Source organism: Monomorium pharaonis, chromosome 8, assembly GCF_013373865.1.
Source record: "Monomorium pharaonis isolate MP-MQ-018 chromosome 8, ASM1337386v2, whole genome shotgun sequence".
In the NCBI taxonomy this organism is placed as follows: domain Eukaryota; kingdom Metazoa; phylum Arthropoda; class Insecta; order Hymenoptera; family Formicidae; genus Monomorium; species Monomorium pharaonis.
In genome coordinates this window covers 17,004,634-17,021,461 of record NC_050474.1, presented here as the reverse complement: position 1 = coordinate 17,021,461, position 16,828 = coordinate 17,004,634, and the positions used below count along the sequence as shown (strand labels likewise).

The 16,828-nt window shown below is 36.9% G+C and overlaps 1 protein-coding gene across 6 annotated transcripts in view; it reads right to left on the bottom strand.

Moving 5' to 3' along the window:
- The window catches only part of LOC105838285 (potassium voltage-gated channel subfamily KQT member 1), an 87,904-nt gene extending 72,213 nt beyond the window's left edge, over nt 1–15,691 (bottom strand). For 3 of the 6 annotated variants that reach the window (XM_036291240.1, XM_012683740.3, XM_012683739.3), the window contains exons 1-2: nt 11,844–15,690; nt 3,365–3,914 (exon numbers count right to left, since the gene is read on the bottom strand). In XM_036291240.1, the coding sequence (XP_036147133.1) occupies nt 3,365–3,914; nt 11,844–12,186 (893 nt within the window). In that variant the 5' untranslated portion in view covers nt 12,187–15,690. Of the gene's footprint in view, nt 1–3,364; nt 3,915–11,843 lie in introns of all 6 variants that reach the window. The other 3 variants (XM_028189079.2, XM_012683737.3, XM_028189080.2) reach the window with 2 other exon arrangements.
- Between the last annotated feature and the right edge of the window lie 1,137 nt (nt 15,692–16,828).

Below are 16,828 nucleotides of genomic sequence, written 5' to 3'. Positions count from 1 at the left end.
TGCAAATATACTACTAACAATAGGATGATTCCCAACATCATTACAGTTTTGCCGAAATTAATTGCGCAAACCAACAAATAATTAATTATGCATATTAATCATATCTTAAAGGTCAATCTATTCAAAAGAAAGATCAATCTATAATACATCTACATCTATTCTGGTATACCTACGTAAATGCAGATTATAATTTTTATACAAGATTTTGACATATAAATTAATAAATTTTGTCTTATAAAAGATATGACAAATATCTTAAAAATATCTTTTAAAATGTCCTTTGAACACATCTCGTACAAATATCTTTAATAAGATATCTTTTAAATATCCATAAGACGTTTTCTAAGTAATGTTTCATAAGAAAGGAAAAAAAGATCTCGCGAAATTTCAATAGCTTTCAGTTTCTCACTTACTTGTTTATTCGTCCGAAATTGAATGAAAATAGACAGAAAGTGTCGGCGAGATGAAAAAAAAAACAAAAGAACTTACGTTACTATATTTGCGACGATCGATTTGTTTCGGATACGTTGCCGCGTTTTGTTTTGATAATGAATTATTTAAAAGGCTGCGGTGCTTGGCGACAGTTTGAAAGAAATGAAAAACAGTCTATTGAATAATGCACGAATTCGCCAAGTTTTTTCAATGGATGATGCCCGTCGGAGCGGTAGATGTACTTCGCTGGCCGATATATACCTTTCGTAGCGGGATACAAGGCCGAAGCTCAATAAATGTAATGCTGTTTATTAATATCCGAGAGCTATTTCCCTATACGTAAAAGTATGCTAAAGGGATTCTAACTCAGAAGAGTGTTGTGGAATATAGTGCTAACTATATAACGATACTAATTATAATATACATATTCTTAAAGTACTGGAAAAGAGCCGTTCCATTTTTAATGACACGAAACAAAGAAAGTAGAAAAAAGGAAGGAGGTTGTTGAAGTTTTAGGGTACTTAGGGATCTTCAAATAAGAAATTGAACACAGTTTAAACAACTCTTGATTGATCCATCATGGTGATCAGGAGATATCTACAAAATGTATCTATCTCATTCTACCTTAAATGTTTGTCTATCGTTTTAAGATGCCGTGTTTAATCTTTTATTTGAAGATACTCAAGGGTACTACTATTATCCCATAATCCCCCAGGATTAGAACTTCACACTACCGTACATACTCATGATCTATCATTCTATCTAATAATGAATACTTATGTAAGAAAAATGTAAAAAAAAAATATCAAAGTCGGTGGCTACAATTGGCTCTGATTAGCTTCTCTGTCGTTTTTTATTAAAAATTTTGTTTTATTTCTTTAAAATATTTTTTTAAGTTGTACTTTATATAAAATGTCGTTGAACTTTATAATAATCATGGTTTTATAAGACGATGGGACTAAAACTTCTAGAATTAAGTAATAAGAATTATAATCCAGGCATTATAAGTATTTTTAACATTCTTATATGCATAAAATTTGAAACGTAAATATATTCAAGAATTTTTTTGCTAAAATTAACCAGTCTCCATCGTTTTATCGCAACGTCATAATAAAAACACATTTTCATATACAGTCACGAAATGTGTTCGTTCCGATAAAATTATCTACGTATACACGCTTTCAAATGCAAAAATACCATATGTAGGACTGGTTCAGGAATTATTTCTTCTGCACTAAAAATAAAAGTCTTGTTGAATTAACTGGAATTGAACTAACGGTTCAGATTTCTAGTTGATCTGACAAGATTTCCAATTAATTCAACAAGAATTTTTGTTAAATTAATTAGAAATTTAGTAGATTCAACTAGAATCCGAACCGTTAGTTCACATTCCAGTTAATTCAACCAAATTTTTTTTTTCAGTGTGTCACGTTCTGTGTTTCGACAAGTTTGAAACTGACTTATTTACCTTTTTCCATGGAATATAAGAATCTATTTATCAAATTACGCAAATATGCGTATCTTGATTAAACTTATTTTATTCAAAATATGTCAGAGGAATGCAAGAAAAAATTTAGTATCATTAACAAAACTATTGTTCAATCGAAACATTTTTAATAGCAGCTAAATATTTTGTTTTATATAACAAAAAAGTTACTTCTGCGAAATATATGTAAATAAAAAAATATTTGTTTCTACTTTTATTATTTAAAAAGTATCAAATAAAACTTGTTAGTATGAACAAATACTTCTTTATTTACATGTCCTTTATTATGTTCTTTATTTACATTTCGCAGAAACGACTAAATTTTTTAATATAAATCAAATATTTAGTTGTTAAAAAATCATAAAATCAACTTTAACCTTTGCACTAAATTTTTTCTTTTGTAAATGTACAAAAAATAAAACAAACCATTAAATTTCATATTAAACTATGTAGATAACAAGCCTATTAGCCAACTCATATAAATAATAAACTAAGCATATTACTTTCTTAAAAATTAAATTATAAACTGTTTATATTACAATAAAATTTAATATATATAATAAATTAAATGACAATGTGTAATAGACATTAAGGATTTCTAAAATTATAAAAAATCAATATCATGTTTGTAAAATATATATCAAAATTACAACAGTTTTTTCATTGCAATAACAATTAAACGTTCGTTGCATAATATTTCAAGTCAATTGTAATCTCTACAAGACGCAATGGCAAACAGCTAACGATTCAAGTTGCAAGATTTTGTCGCTTAGCATTATATTTGGCAAAATGCGAATTTTTCGTGTAAACGTTGAAAACGATAGGAGTTGACATCAACCATCTCGCAAAGAATATACGAAACCTTTTATCGACACTCTCGAAGTCGAACACACTCTCAAGCTTCGACTGCGTCGACGCTTGTTATATCGTTTATCGGATCAAGCCAATGATGAGCAATAAAATTCTATACGAGGCGCGAGGTATCTGTTCTCCGATCAAAAATCAAAGATCGCGCCCCGATAGGCGGACTGATTCGTGTGATTGTTGGCCGATCGCAGACAAGGGGAAGTCCTCAACGTTCTCGAGGATTATTTGGGGCACGCCAGGTGTCAAAGGCCACGACGCCGAAATCGATTGCGCGCCCGCACGAAGACCGGAAACAGGAGGAGCCTCTGACGCGGCATTTTATATTCGTGTCTCCCTACGTTTTAGGTCTTGCCAGCGAACAAACGTACGTACACTGCCCACGGCCTTCGTGGACAATCGCACGTTGTAAATTCGTGTTTCTTTTTGCGAATCGTTTGCAAGAAACGTTGAAAAAAAAAAGTGTCAATTACGGGAGATAAGTGACCCATTGAGAAATAACTCATCGAAATAACGTCAAACCAACGTCGAATTGGGGTCTTTTCGATCATCTCATTTCTCACTGGGGATGTGAATACTCACACAGCGAAATGGTAGACAAAGCACAGCCAGCCGCCGGGATGCTCGAGGAACACGTAGAGGCGCTCCTGGAAGGTCTTGCCCCGCTTGTGATGGAACACGTACTTGGCCTTGAAGGCCTGATCGATCGGTAGGTAGATCGGGTAGTAAGGATCGGGAATGGCGGTCTGATCGGGACTCGGGGGCTCCTCCTCCTCGCCGCCGGCCACGTCATTGTTAATGATGTCCTCCTTGCTCTTTTTGCGCCGGTACTTCCGCTTCATGGGAGTCGGCACCCGCTTGTGGTGCGCCTCGCCGAAGCGCGGCGAGCGGAAGCGACGTAGGAAGGTGAAGCGGCGCGCGGGCGACGGCGGCTCCCCCGCGTTCGCGCCGTTGTCCTCGGTGTCCTCGGTCTCGCTGCCAGGCGTCTTCAACGCGGTGTCCTCCGCCTCGAGGCCCTGCTCGGCTGCGAGCTCGTCCTCGCTGCCCCGGAGGGCGGCGTAGGCGGCGCCGCACCGCTTTTCCGCGTGCCTAGAGCATTGGTCCTTGCTTCGTGGAAGACTCTCGGTGTCACCTGGACATTTCCAGGATTGACAGTGGGGAGGCCAGACTTGGGGGACAAGAGATTGCGCCGCGAAATCGCGATTCTGCCGCGTCGCCGCTCGATCCTCGAGGCTCGTAAGAGTAACGCGATATAAAACATACTTTCGTTTCTCGTTCAAAATCATCCCTCCACTAAATTCTCATGCGTACACGCAAAAAAGTATCATGGAACCAAGAAAGAGAATTTTCTTGATAATGGCCTTAAAGTATCATCATTGTACTTTTATTCGTTATTTACTTGAAACAAATACTTAAAATATACATACAGAAAAATACCTACTGTAAATTACTTGAGTAAATCATTAAATAAATATGGCTTATTTCAAATATTTAATAAGTTCATATATCCGCAAATCTATCACAAATTTGTCATAAGCGTCAAATTTATTCAAAATACACTGAGCAACAAAATTAACGCAACAAAAATTTTTACCAAAATTTCACTCAACTTCAAATAATCGTAACTTCGCGAAAACTTATCGTATTGGAAAGTTCTTTTTTTTCATTTTGAAGCTTGAAGCCTCTACTTTAAAGAGCGTTTGTCAGATTTTGATCCTCTCCTTTTCCCTTTTCGGCATCTCTTCAAAAGTAAGAATGTATTTTGTCTTTGAAAATTTTCATACTTTAACGCGCTCCACGGGATGCAGTGAATTTTTCTCGTAAACTTTATAAAAATTATCGTAAAATATGTACTTTTCCCTACAAATTAAAAAAAATTGAAGTTTGTACGATTTTTTTGGCGGAGTTATTAAAATTAAAAAAAAAAAGATTATTTTAATTTTTATCGCTTATTACTCGTGAATAGATCAACGTACAACGCTCCGCAAAAAAACAATAAAAAATTGAAAATTTGCACTATTAAATATTAATTGATAAATTGGGAAAAGCGCTTAGGCAAATTTGGCACAAAATTCCGCAGGAAATTATTGAGAGGTGCATAAATATATGAGAACGTTTACAAGCAGTAATTGATCAAAGAACGTTAGTGTTTATTACTGGGGAGTAATTGTACTATAAAACTTTGCTTTAGCGATGTGATTGGATCTTTCTTCATGACAGTACATTGAACTAAATAAAAACCGTAAAATATGATTTTTTACGTAATCTTGGAACGCAATTTGTTGTTAGAAAAAATAAATCTCTGAAAAAATTAATAATAGCATTTGAAAGTGCAAACTTTCAGCTTTCCAATGCTTTTTTGCTGAGCGCTATACGTTGATCTGTTCACGAGTAACAAGCGATAAAAGTCAAAATAACCTTTTTTTTTAATCTTAAAACTCCGCCAAAAAAATCGTACAATCATCAATTTTTTTTCAATTTATAGGGAAAAGTTCATATTTTACGATAATTTTTATAAAATTTACGAGAAAAATTCACTGCACCCCGTGGAGCGTATCAAAGTTTTGAAAAACTTCAAAATTGAGAAAAGCCACGATTCTAAACAATTACTTAATTTTTTTTCAAATAGTATCTTTTCTCTCCACGCGTTGAATATTCCTGCGTCTATTAAAGAACGAGAATTTAACTTATTCTGTTAATTAAAAATAATTCCCCTTGTACTAATTTACATTGTTGTCCTTGGAAGATTGCGAAAAAAAAGTTGTCGACATGAATAATAAATGTCATAAGTCGGATACGTATAGGGCGTGTACAAAGCAAACATACATGAAGATATTTTTAGCTTATTTTTAAAAAATGCCTTTTCAAAATGCAATTTTATCATATATGATCGAATTTATTGTTAAATGTGCCTTAATTTTTGCTACAAAGCAAATTTTAAAATTTCGAAAAATTGGGTTAAGAAAAAGGATTTCGAAAAATATCACATTTTTAAAAACCTGAGTGCACTGTTGTAAAGTACATTAAAAATCATAAAACTTTTATTGAAAATTTTTTCATATCTTTTATTGGTTCGCCAATATTTGTTCAAAAATATAAAAACCGATTTTTTCAAGAGGATGTATCACTTCCTTAACAACTGATACGAATACGTACAAATAAATATGTGTCCCCTATTGTAACTTAGACTATAACATATTTATAGCTTATCAGCATGTGGCACTTGAGTACTATTATATGTTAATTAAAACTTACATTAAGATTGAATTAACCTCATTTAATTAAACGTAATAATTTTAAAAGGCATTCATATAAATAGAAGTCGTATTTTTTTAAAGTTACATTACTCAAAATAATTATAGTATGGATTATTAAATAAAGACAATATTTTATTAAAAATAAATTAAGTTTACATAAAATAACAAAATACTGTTTTTCATATAAAAATATATTTATTTAATAATTATTCAGATCAGAGAACGCGCCAATATTTGATTTTGATTTCGATATATGTTATACAAATAAAAATACTGATCAACTTTTCTTTGATTATAAATTAATTGGCAATCATGTATAGTTTTTGAGATAAAATTACATAAAGTTTAAAAATATTTATTTTTAGTTAAATTAACGTACACTTTTTATAATTTTAAGCGTGACATATGTTACCAAAGTCATGATTTTGAGTTACTTACAAAAAATTTTAGTCAGTTATCATTGTTAACGAACTAAAATTGGCCTATGTCTATAATTGTTTTCTCATTTAACATAGATTTTCAACTTTCCACGTGAAACAAGATTCTCTCCAATCCCACAGTACTTATAACCCAAAATGACGTCAATAATTGTTTTGTTCTACATGGGTTTTCGACTTTCCACGTGAAACAAAATCTATTCCCACTCCCCGGTACTTATGGCCCAAAACTAATCAATACTTGTTCCGTTCCTCTTGAGTTTTCAACTTTTTACGCGAGAACCACCCTCATCCTTCTTCCTCCACCCTCGGTACTTACGGCCCAAAAATTCACCAATAATTCTGTTCCATATGAGTTTTTGATTTTCCATATGAAGCAAGATCTATCTCTCTCCTCTCTTCTCCCCTGCTTACGACTACGTCAATAATGTTCTGTTCCAGACGTGGTTAAGTATAACTCTTTTATATAAGTATTTCGAAAACTGTATGAGACCATCTGTTAGTTTATAAGGAAAAGTTAATCAGTATCTTTATCTAATAACATATGTCAAGATTAAAGTCATTGGTGTGGTGTTTCTGAATTTAAATAATTACCATTTATTCTTTCATAATTTTTTAAAGTAAAGTTTTAACACTTGGAAAAAAATTAAAAAATTAAAGTTTATGTTTTAAAAATAATTAGCTAAAATTAAAACTTAATTAATTTAAAACTAACTAAGTTAAAAGTTGCTTTCAATAGAAAGGGCTTTCGAATACATGCCACGTCCTGGTACAGCGTTAAAAAAAAGTTAAAAAAAGTTTAAAGTTATTAACTTTTTAACAGTATTAACTAACTTTTAACTTTTTAACCAGTCATTACAAAACTCTACGTACATTTGCAAATATTCTAGATAATTTTCTTCTTATTTTAAATAAATATATAATAAAAACCGTTTTTTAAACAAAATTATTTTTGTGCAAGCTACATTATAACCTGTTTCTTTTCAAATTATGCAGTATCCTCATATTTTTACAGATAACATCTTAAGTAATAAATATATTTCTTTCATAACTTTGATCTGAGTTTGATTTGAATCGATTGAACAACACATAGATGAATATATTCATTAAGTTTTCAACTTAAAATATTAATTTATTATTAACAAAGTTATTGTAACAAAATTAAATGAGAAGCGCCACTTACTACTCGCACTATCTGTCTATCTTTATTTATCTTATTATCTTTTCCTCTAATATTTACTTAAAATTTTTCTGTACTTGTACATAAAAAAATACATATTGTAAATTACTTGAACTTAGATATTAATCACTTGAAATATTTTATAAGCTCATACACATATTTGATTAGATAAATCTATAATAAATCTATCATCTGTTAATTATAAGCCTTAAATTAATTCAAAATATATTATAAATCTTAGTAATTTTATATTTTAATCAAGAACACTAAGTTAAAATAAAAATTCGATTATGCTCATTATTTAAACTTTTCTTCAAGCAAATTTTATGATATTCTTCAAAAGAGTATAAATCGTATTTTGAGTACTTAATAAGTTTTTCTAAAATTTATAATGAATCTATTTTAAAATTATTATCAAGCAAAAAATAGTTATTATATATATATGTATATATATTAAAGATAATTTAATTCACTAAAAAAATGTTAATTGAATAATCGTTTTCTTAGCAGAAAAATGGAAATTTTTCCATGTGTAACAGAGAGTCAACTTTAACTGTTATATGCAACATACCGCATTGTGTTTCGCAATTGCGAGGACAATTCGATTTCGCGATTTTACATTTTCGAGATGGTCGCCAATGAGAGGATTCAATCATTGATGAACCTTGGCTGAGTCTTCGACGGTAAACAGATAGATCAGTCATCGTGCGGAGATTATTCAAATATTTGACACGGCCAGACTGAAGCATTTGCAATTCTAACCACTGGAGGAACCGCAGAATAATATTCCGCCATATAATACGCGCACGAAAACCTGCCTGTAATCGACAAGCTTATTTACGAAATAGAATCGATAATAACATCTGTTATTAAATGCGTACCTTTGAATAAAACATTTCAGAAAACGATGTGTTAACAGTGATACTTTGAACGAAACTTGGGTTAAAGTTAAATCTTTTTTTATTCTGTGCTCACACATTAAGACAATTTTCATTCAATTTTTATTTTATTTTATCTCTCATCACAAAAATAGCTTAAAGAATGTTAAGGATTATATTCTCTTCACTGTGCTACGAGTATGTTATGTACTAAAAAGAGTTTTATTTCATTAAAAATTGAGCATACATACTGTTACAACTTCCAGATCTCATAAAAATTCTGTTACATTAATTCTGGTACATTAAGGCTAATAAGATTTTCGTAATGAAATACTGGATCCATTGTACTACGAAAAAATTATAAATTAAATTATGAAAGCTCATAAATAATTTACATATTTTAGTTTTGTTTATTTGTTCCTTTAATTAATTCGTTCCTTTATTTTTAAAAAATATGTATACTAATTGTAATTCTTTTTTATCTTTATTTTCTTTAAAAATTTTTTAAACTATATGTAGTAAATTATTTTCAATAATTGTCTCACAACCAATGATATAGAATTAATAATCATACATCATATCTATATACGTTTGTACATACATGTAATTAAAATGGTTGTTTCTTTTCATTAAATGAATTTTATAGTATTCTAGAAAAAAGAGAGAGAGATAATAATCTTATTGCAAGGCTATTTGTAGTTTTCAACTTTAATACTTAACGATTGCAAAAAAACTGCGCTCCTTCTAAGAAATGGAATTGCAAGCGCGTTTACCAGCAATTCCCAGTTTTTCACTTAGCTTTTTTTTTTTAAATGAATGACTCGCCGCAAAAGTTTTTTTAATCCCCAACGGCAAGTGGGAAGATTGAAAAACCGAGTGGTTCGTCCTGAAAAGGGACACAAAAAGGCATTCAGCCACGTCTTTCACGAAAAATAGAAGAGATGCATTTAATGTTGAAGAGAATGCGCGATTAACGATGATGTCTATAAGATGGAGTAACGAAACATCAATCAATGTTACACATGTGCACTTTTCTCACAATTTGTCATACTGCATAAAGCGATTGCATAAGCAGCCTCTGCACAAAGGTCAATGGCGCATATATTTTAATCGGTGAATATTAAAGCATTTCAATACACCGTTTTTGCATTAAGAAAATATTTATATAATTAATTATTTCTATAAATAAAAAAAGTCACGTTTAATTGCTCGTCCAAAAGAAGCCAATCGCGAGTTCATTTCTATGAGATGTTCAACCATCAAAATATCTTCGATTTTCTATTTTGAGTTCCCGTATAAAATCGTTAAAGGTTCAACAGTTGCGAATGATGATCACACGCAGAATATTAACATGTAAAGCTACGGCGATGGGCGTTACAGCATATGTCCTGCGTGCGACAGGACGCAGGAGAGCGGAATTATCGGGAAGGCGGAACAATAGAATCCACAAATCCACGACTCGCGCGTTTCTAGTGTTTGTTACATTAACGTGCATGAATTGTCCGCAGAGTTCTATTTATAAAAGGCCCTCCCCCCCTCCGTCTCTTTCTCTCAGACGACGAGACATTAAAACTCTTGTTACATGAACGGATCCGTCGCGGATCGAGCCTCGAGTATCGAGCGAAGAGACACTTTTCTCTCTTTCTATCTCTTTCTCACACACACACACACATACACATAAACACTTTCTCTCTCTCTCTCCCTTTCTCTCTCTTTTTTTCGCTCTTTCTGGCCGAACAGAAGTTGGGCTTCGCAATTCTGCCACTCTGTTAAGCGCGGATTCACGAGCTATGCGAACTCTCGCTTCCGGCCGAAAGGAATATATCTAATATTCGTTCGTCACGCGCAAAAATATATGTATACATGTTGCATGCATCGTCACCGTCGCTTTATTCGCTTTAGTTTCTTTCACATTATGCATGAAAGGCAAAATATATGAAAAATGCAACAAACGTTCCCTTCCGTTCGCGTCGCTGCATGCAACGTTTTCAGTAATTGAAAAGAACATGTAAATTATATAATACCGCGAAACGCATGCGTGTTCTCTTTGGCAGAAAGCCTCTGAAAGAAATTTAATTTTCAATTAATACCACTTTATGCGACCCTCAAACTGATCTTATAAACGACAACAATTTAAGACAAAACACTTTCGATTTTCTCAGCCGAAACAGCACGAACGAAAAAGATATACACAACTCCAATTCGTTTTCCATTTACATAATTTTGTAAATTATACTGTATTCTACTCTAACTCAAAACATATTTTAATCGATGCTTCATTTTCTTCTGGATTCGCCGAATTGACTGAAATTTAACACAGAAAGAGAGCCGAAATAAACAGAGAGAAAGAGAGAGCCTTAGTTAATCACGCCCATACAGCACAAAAGTTTGCAGCAATATTACGGTGCAATGTTGCAGAGACATTGCAAAAACTGCTATTTGCATTATTGCTTCAGCAATGTTGCAAAAACGTTTTAAAAATATTGTAAAAAATAATGTCCTTTTTCGTACCTGCATCTACTTCTACTTCTCGTCGTTAGAAAACCACAGAGTAGAATGAAAAACAGTATAGTAAGACTTTTCACATTCTTATGAAATAAGTGATGAGTTCCCGAAGTTGTGTTCGAAGATAAAAGTAAATGAGCAGTATTTTAACAGTAAAGTTTTAAATTCTTTTACGTAGACTAGTAACTTGATTCAAGTTACCAGTCTACGTAACGACATTCCTAGAAGTGCCAAAAGGTGTTAATACAATGGTAATACCTAAAATGTTATTAGAAATATCGGCTTACTCAGAACTCAACATTATAAAGATGTTAGCATGCTTTTCATTCTATCTTTATCGCGTTCATTATTCACTTAAAACGAAGATAAGATGACCAAGAAACGCGCTAATGTCTTTGCAAGCGCATTATCGGGTCATTGTAGGGTAACATTTCTACAATATTATATTGCAATATTTTTGAAGACGGACATTTTACCGTTGCTTCAACAAAGTTGCGCCAACATCTCGCAACATTTTTTTCAGTGTTGTAATCTAACGAAATATCTAACGCAGTATTGCTGTAATCTTTTTATGCGGTAAGGACGGTCGACACGCTAAACCGCGTTGACAACACGATCGACAAATCGCGATATAAATATGCCATGACGTGCAACAAATGCAACGTGACCCAGTACAACGGTTATCCACGTCACGCTCGTTCGTATAAAGAGATTACTTAGGGGTCGGGCGATAACATACATATACAATAAACACGAATAGCACGGCCGGGATTATGAGAACGACTCCTTCAACATCTTGTATACCTGAATGACTGCACTTCTTATTATGCGGATGACCTTGGCAGTTAAAGTGACCATGGGTGTGCGACTGATACGGATGTCGGCACAGCTGCTGTCGTTGCTGTTGTTGTTGTTGTTGTTGCTGCTGTTGCTGCTGCTGCTGATTAATCGGTGACTTGAGGACGCTCAAAACGAGGTCCTCGCGGGAAGGTACGATCTGCGTGATCTGCCGGCTCTGCCGGAAGAGAATCTCCTGCTCGCCGCGATTCATCCTACAGCCAAGACGACGACGTTGGAGATAAAATCCTGGATACCACTCGCGTCTCCCCCGTCCTGGACCACTACCTAGCATAACCGCGTGCAGCATCCCGGCGCCAGCTTTCCGGTTACGGTCGATGAACGGCTCCCTGTCTGCCGGACGATCGTCCGATCGCGCGGCTTGTCCATGGTCCCCGAAATCACCAATTAATCACCATAAATCCGCGTTCACACGATAACGTGATTCGTCCTGCGGGATGTCGCGTTGCTGAACTCACTACCGAAGGTTCAATAGTCCAATCTTCGCGGCACGTCCGTTCCTTTATGGATCACTTTGTGGAATTCGTCTTGGGACAAATGATGGGATTCATTTCGCCCGTCTACTGTCGCGTCTTAGAGTCTTCGTCGTTGATTCGAGAGAAGCTGGAGGATGGATAACCGATCGTATCGCCTCTTCTCCCGCGAGAGACTATTCCCTCACGGCGCGAATATCCGCCGATAGGATTATCCGACCTGGCCGTCGCCGGAATTGTTGATCGCGTCTGAGACGTAGCGCGATGTACGCTTCTATGTCTGTCATCGTTAATTGCCGTTCTCGGAAGTGCTCGTTAAGTGGTCTCGATATTTCGAAGATACGGGCGACGAGCTTCCGAGCGGCGGACATTGAATTGTCCCCACGGAGTCGTCTTTCTGATGTATTTTCACTCTGACGTCTGTCGTACGGAAGGATTCTGCGAATTCGCGAATGTCTCACGGATCACCGCGCTTCCCTCTCGTTGGACTTTCGCTCGACTTGACAAAACGAACCGTCCCTCGTGAGACAGAATTGTTCGTGTTTGCCAAAAAGCTGTTACTTTCGGAACGACGTAAAACGATCGTGGGCGTCACATGCGGGTACTCGACGGCTGGGTCATGCATAATGCTCGCGATATCACGCGAGGCCACTGAAACTTTTCGAGACGAGGAGAGTCTGGATGTGCGCCACAGGAAAGAGGAAGCAGAAGCGGAGACAGAGAAAGGAAGAGAGAGAAAGAGAGAGAGAGAGAGAGAACGAAAGTTAGGAAGAGAGACAGACAGAAAGACGAGAGAGAGAGAGAGAGAGAGAGAGAGAGAGAGAGAGAGAGAGAGAAAGACGCAGAAATATATCCTTGTCTGGGTCCCCGGAAGATGGATGTCGAAAGCGAGCGAACTATCGGAATCTCGTAATCGATCTTACCTACGAAAATCCTTCGAGTATTTATTCCGACTAATACGGTAATGAAATTCCGTTCCGCGATTCCCTCGAGTCTCCTTTCCGTTCCGGCAAACGTCTCTCTCTTTCTCCACTCTATGAATAATCGTGATTGTTTAACCTATGTCGCAAAAGATATATGTCGTTCCTCTCGACGTCTTTCAGATAATTTCTCTTTTTTCCTTAACATTATCACTGATGTCCTTTTCCTCTTCGTTCACTCGTCGCTCCTTTGCTACCGAGATTGGTAATCTCTCTCTCGTCACAAAAAGACTTTGTTTCGTGTTTTTTTAAAATGTCTCCATCAAGACGTTATTATCACTCGGCAAATGCGCAGTATAATTTCGCCATCAGTCTCTCTCTTAAATACTTGCACCAAAATCTCGACTGTATTTTTAATAAAAAATAAGAGTTGACCTCCAACGGCCAAATAGTTCCTCTCAATCCCGAAATTGTATCTTCACGAATCTTATACCTCGTCGAATTTCTCCCTACAGAAACGAAACACGATTTGTGTTGCGGCGGCCGTGAAATAATATAATACTGTTCTCCTTAATGCACTTTATGATTGCTTTGTTATTGCTCTTAGTTGGGTTTAACGCGAAATCACAGAGAACCACCGATGTGTGTGCACAGGGGAATTCAGGCGTCGTAGACAAGCGCCTTAATCCTTCTCAGCGTCAAATCAAAGCACCGCGTTTTAAGGAGAAACCTTTGTCCTCTGTACAGGCCGCGAAAACGGGATCAACCAGCGTTTATCTTAACAACGTTTTCCGACACACCGTGCAACAACACATCGTCGCGAGATTCGATAATCCCGACGCGAACTTTGACGTGTCATACGTCACACGTCACGTGCCGCCATGTATAGTCCCAGTTATGAAATGCGCGACAATGAACCTGTCGAATCGCAAACCGGGGCTGTCGTGCTACTACACCGAGGGGACGGGAGCATCTTTTGGCCTTTCGCGCGCGACAAGATTGATCGCGTTCGGCTTTTCAGGTCCACCCTCTCTCTCTCTCTCCTCTCTCTCTTTCTCTCTCTCTCTCTTTCGTCCCTCAGATCATCCGCTGATGACCTACCCAAATTGACAACACAGTTTTGGACTTTATAAAATCCGGTATTGGACGTTTTCTTGAAAAAATGATACTGCGATTCAACAGCAAATCTGAAAATCCAAAGGCCAAAGAGAAAAAAGACCTTACTCGTGTTCGACGTTACGATCGACGGCGCGAGTGAAGTCACTTCTCGCACGCCGCATTCATGATCCCCGTCAATCCTTCACCGTAGCTCGAGTTAAAGTGCGATTAACTGGAACGACTTACTTGCGCGCGCTCAACGAAACAGTCCGGAAACTGTTTCAGGTACGCAAGGTGCCAGACACGTGCACGTGCACGTATATACCGCCAACTTGGCCGGGAGTTAAAGAAAAGATAATTTCCCTTCCTCGCGAGTTCAAGAGGATCGCTCCGATCGCGACTTTCGTGCGCGATGTGCCAGTATCTCGGTTCCCTTGAGAAGATTTCTCCTCTTCGCGCGATACCACGGTCTCTCGGAATACCCGGGATTTCGCTTATCATTCTCCTTCTTCGCAGTTAGGACTCGTCCGTCTTGGATCCCCGCCGGATTCCTCTCGCGCATCACTTCCGCTGTTGTGTTGTATATTGATATTTCCGGATTCTCTAATCGTCTATCACAATTAATCTACGCGTTCATCATCGTCGCGGATATGAGGTCACATTCGCGGAACGAGTTTTCTCGAGATCTCCTCAATTAATCCAAACTCACCGGGAAACCCTCGAACTTTCTCTCTACCCCCTCTTCCCTCGCCGAGACAATGAATTATCAAACGTTATGATATTTAAACACACATGCACACGGTCGCACGATTCAATTTACCGCGGCCATTCGGAGCAGGCAATTATCACGTAGCGCCTCCCCCTCCTTCTCCTACCCCAACGAACCCCATTTGGTCGAGATTTCCTCGGCGAATCGCGTGGCCGAAGAGTCGCCTCGTGCGAGCGCGAGGAACGCGAATGAGGAAAACTATCGACTGGCGCTATCAGAAATAAATCAGTATCTTGATTGAAGAGCGGAGCGTGCCTGCCTGTCACTGCCTGTCACTGTGTCGCGTGTCCGCGACCGAGAGACCTTGGCGGACTGACTGACCGCGACGATCGCTCGGCCGATCTCTCTCGCGCGGCGGCCGAGACCCGAGCGCAATTACCCGCTCGATACACACGCGACTCGTTACGCGCGCGATCACGAGGGTCGCGGCGTGCCGTGACCCGGGTCCTACGGAAGCGCGCGCGTGCTTGCTTGCTTTCAGGGCGACAGCCCGCAACCAACTGTAGCTCTTTGCCCGCCACCCGCGTAGTTCCGCCACCCTGGTAGTTCTGCCACCCTCCGCAAGCCCCGAGCAGGGGCGGCCTGGCGCTTCTGCACAGTTTATGAGGGACTCCCCCTCTCTCCCCCTCGCGTTTTTCTCCTCGCTCGCGACCGCGGGGATCGCTCCCTTTCTTACTTTCCCTCCCCCCCCCCCTCTCACTCTATCGCTTTTCGTCCAGCAGGTACCCGCACCTGCTCGCCGACCGGGTCGGCCATTTTTCCCTTGCGATATTTTTTCTATTCCATGGCTTATTGAAATAATTTCGCGCGCTTAAAAAGATTAATAAGTAATCTGTCACTAAAATACGCAGCTGGACTCGAAATACTAATTTTGAGAAGTTCGAAGAACAGCCAAATGTGACTGCTACAAAATTTGCCATTTTTTCAAGAGAGAATGCAAGTGTAAAATTATAAAACAAAACTATACGGAGAAAATTTGTAGTAAAAATTATTATCTACGATAGCTGCAAACCATAAAAAAAATTTCAAATAATTATACCATAAGTAATATAAATACCATGATAATTTGGTAAAAAAACATAGTAAAAATTTTCATTATTCCTTTCTTCCTTCTGGGCTTACTATTTATTTAGTAATTTTTATTATAAAATTTTCTTTATGTATCTTTGTGTCGTCACTCCGTAGAGCACAAAAAATTCTAGCGATGTTGCAATAACTTTGCAACGTTTTTGCAATATTACTGTTACATTGTACCTTATGCTATATGAGATATAAATGTTGAAATATTTATTAAATATGTTAAATTGCAACATTTCAGATTGTGGGTTCAATGTCGAAAAGACATTATAAAAAGGTCTTATAATCATAGAACTAATATCTATTAAATGTTTTGCAGACACTACGCTTCAACATTCAAGCACATTGTTTTATGTTACATCAATGATTTATTCATTGTGCGAACGTAACGTAGATTTTATATATATTGTTTAAAAAATTGAATAAAGTAGAAATAGATAATGGTACATTATGTAATAAGGGCGTAAAGTCGGCACGAGTGCAAAAAGCCATTACCCCTGTTTTGCATACCGTATTTTTTGTTACCCGTGCATTGATGTGTGATCCCTTGAATGCCTTGGGTTCTCGCAAATTAACAGGTTAACTAAGGTTAGG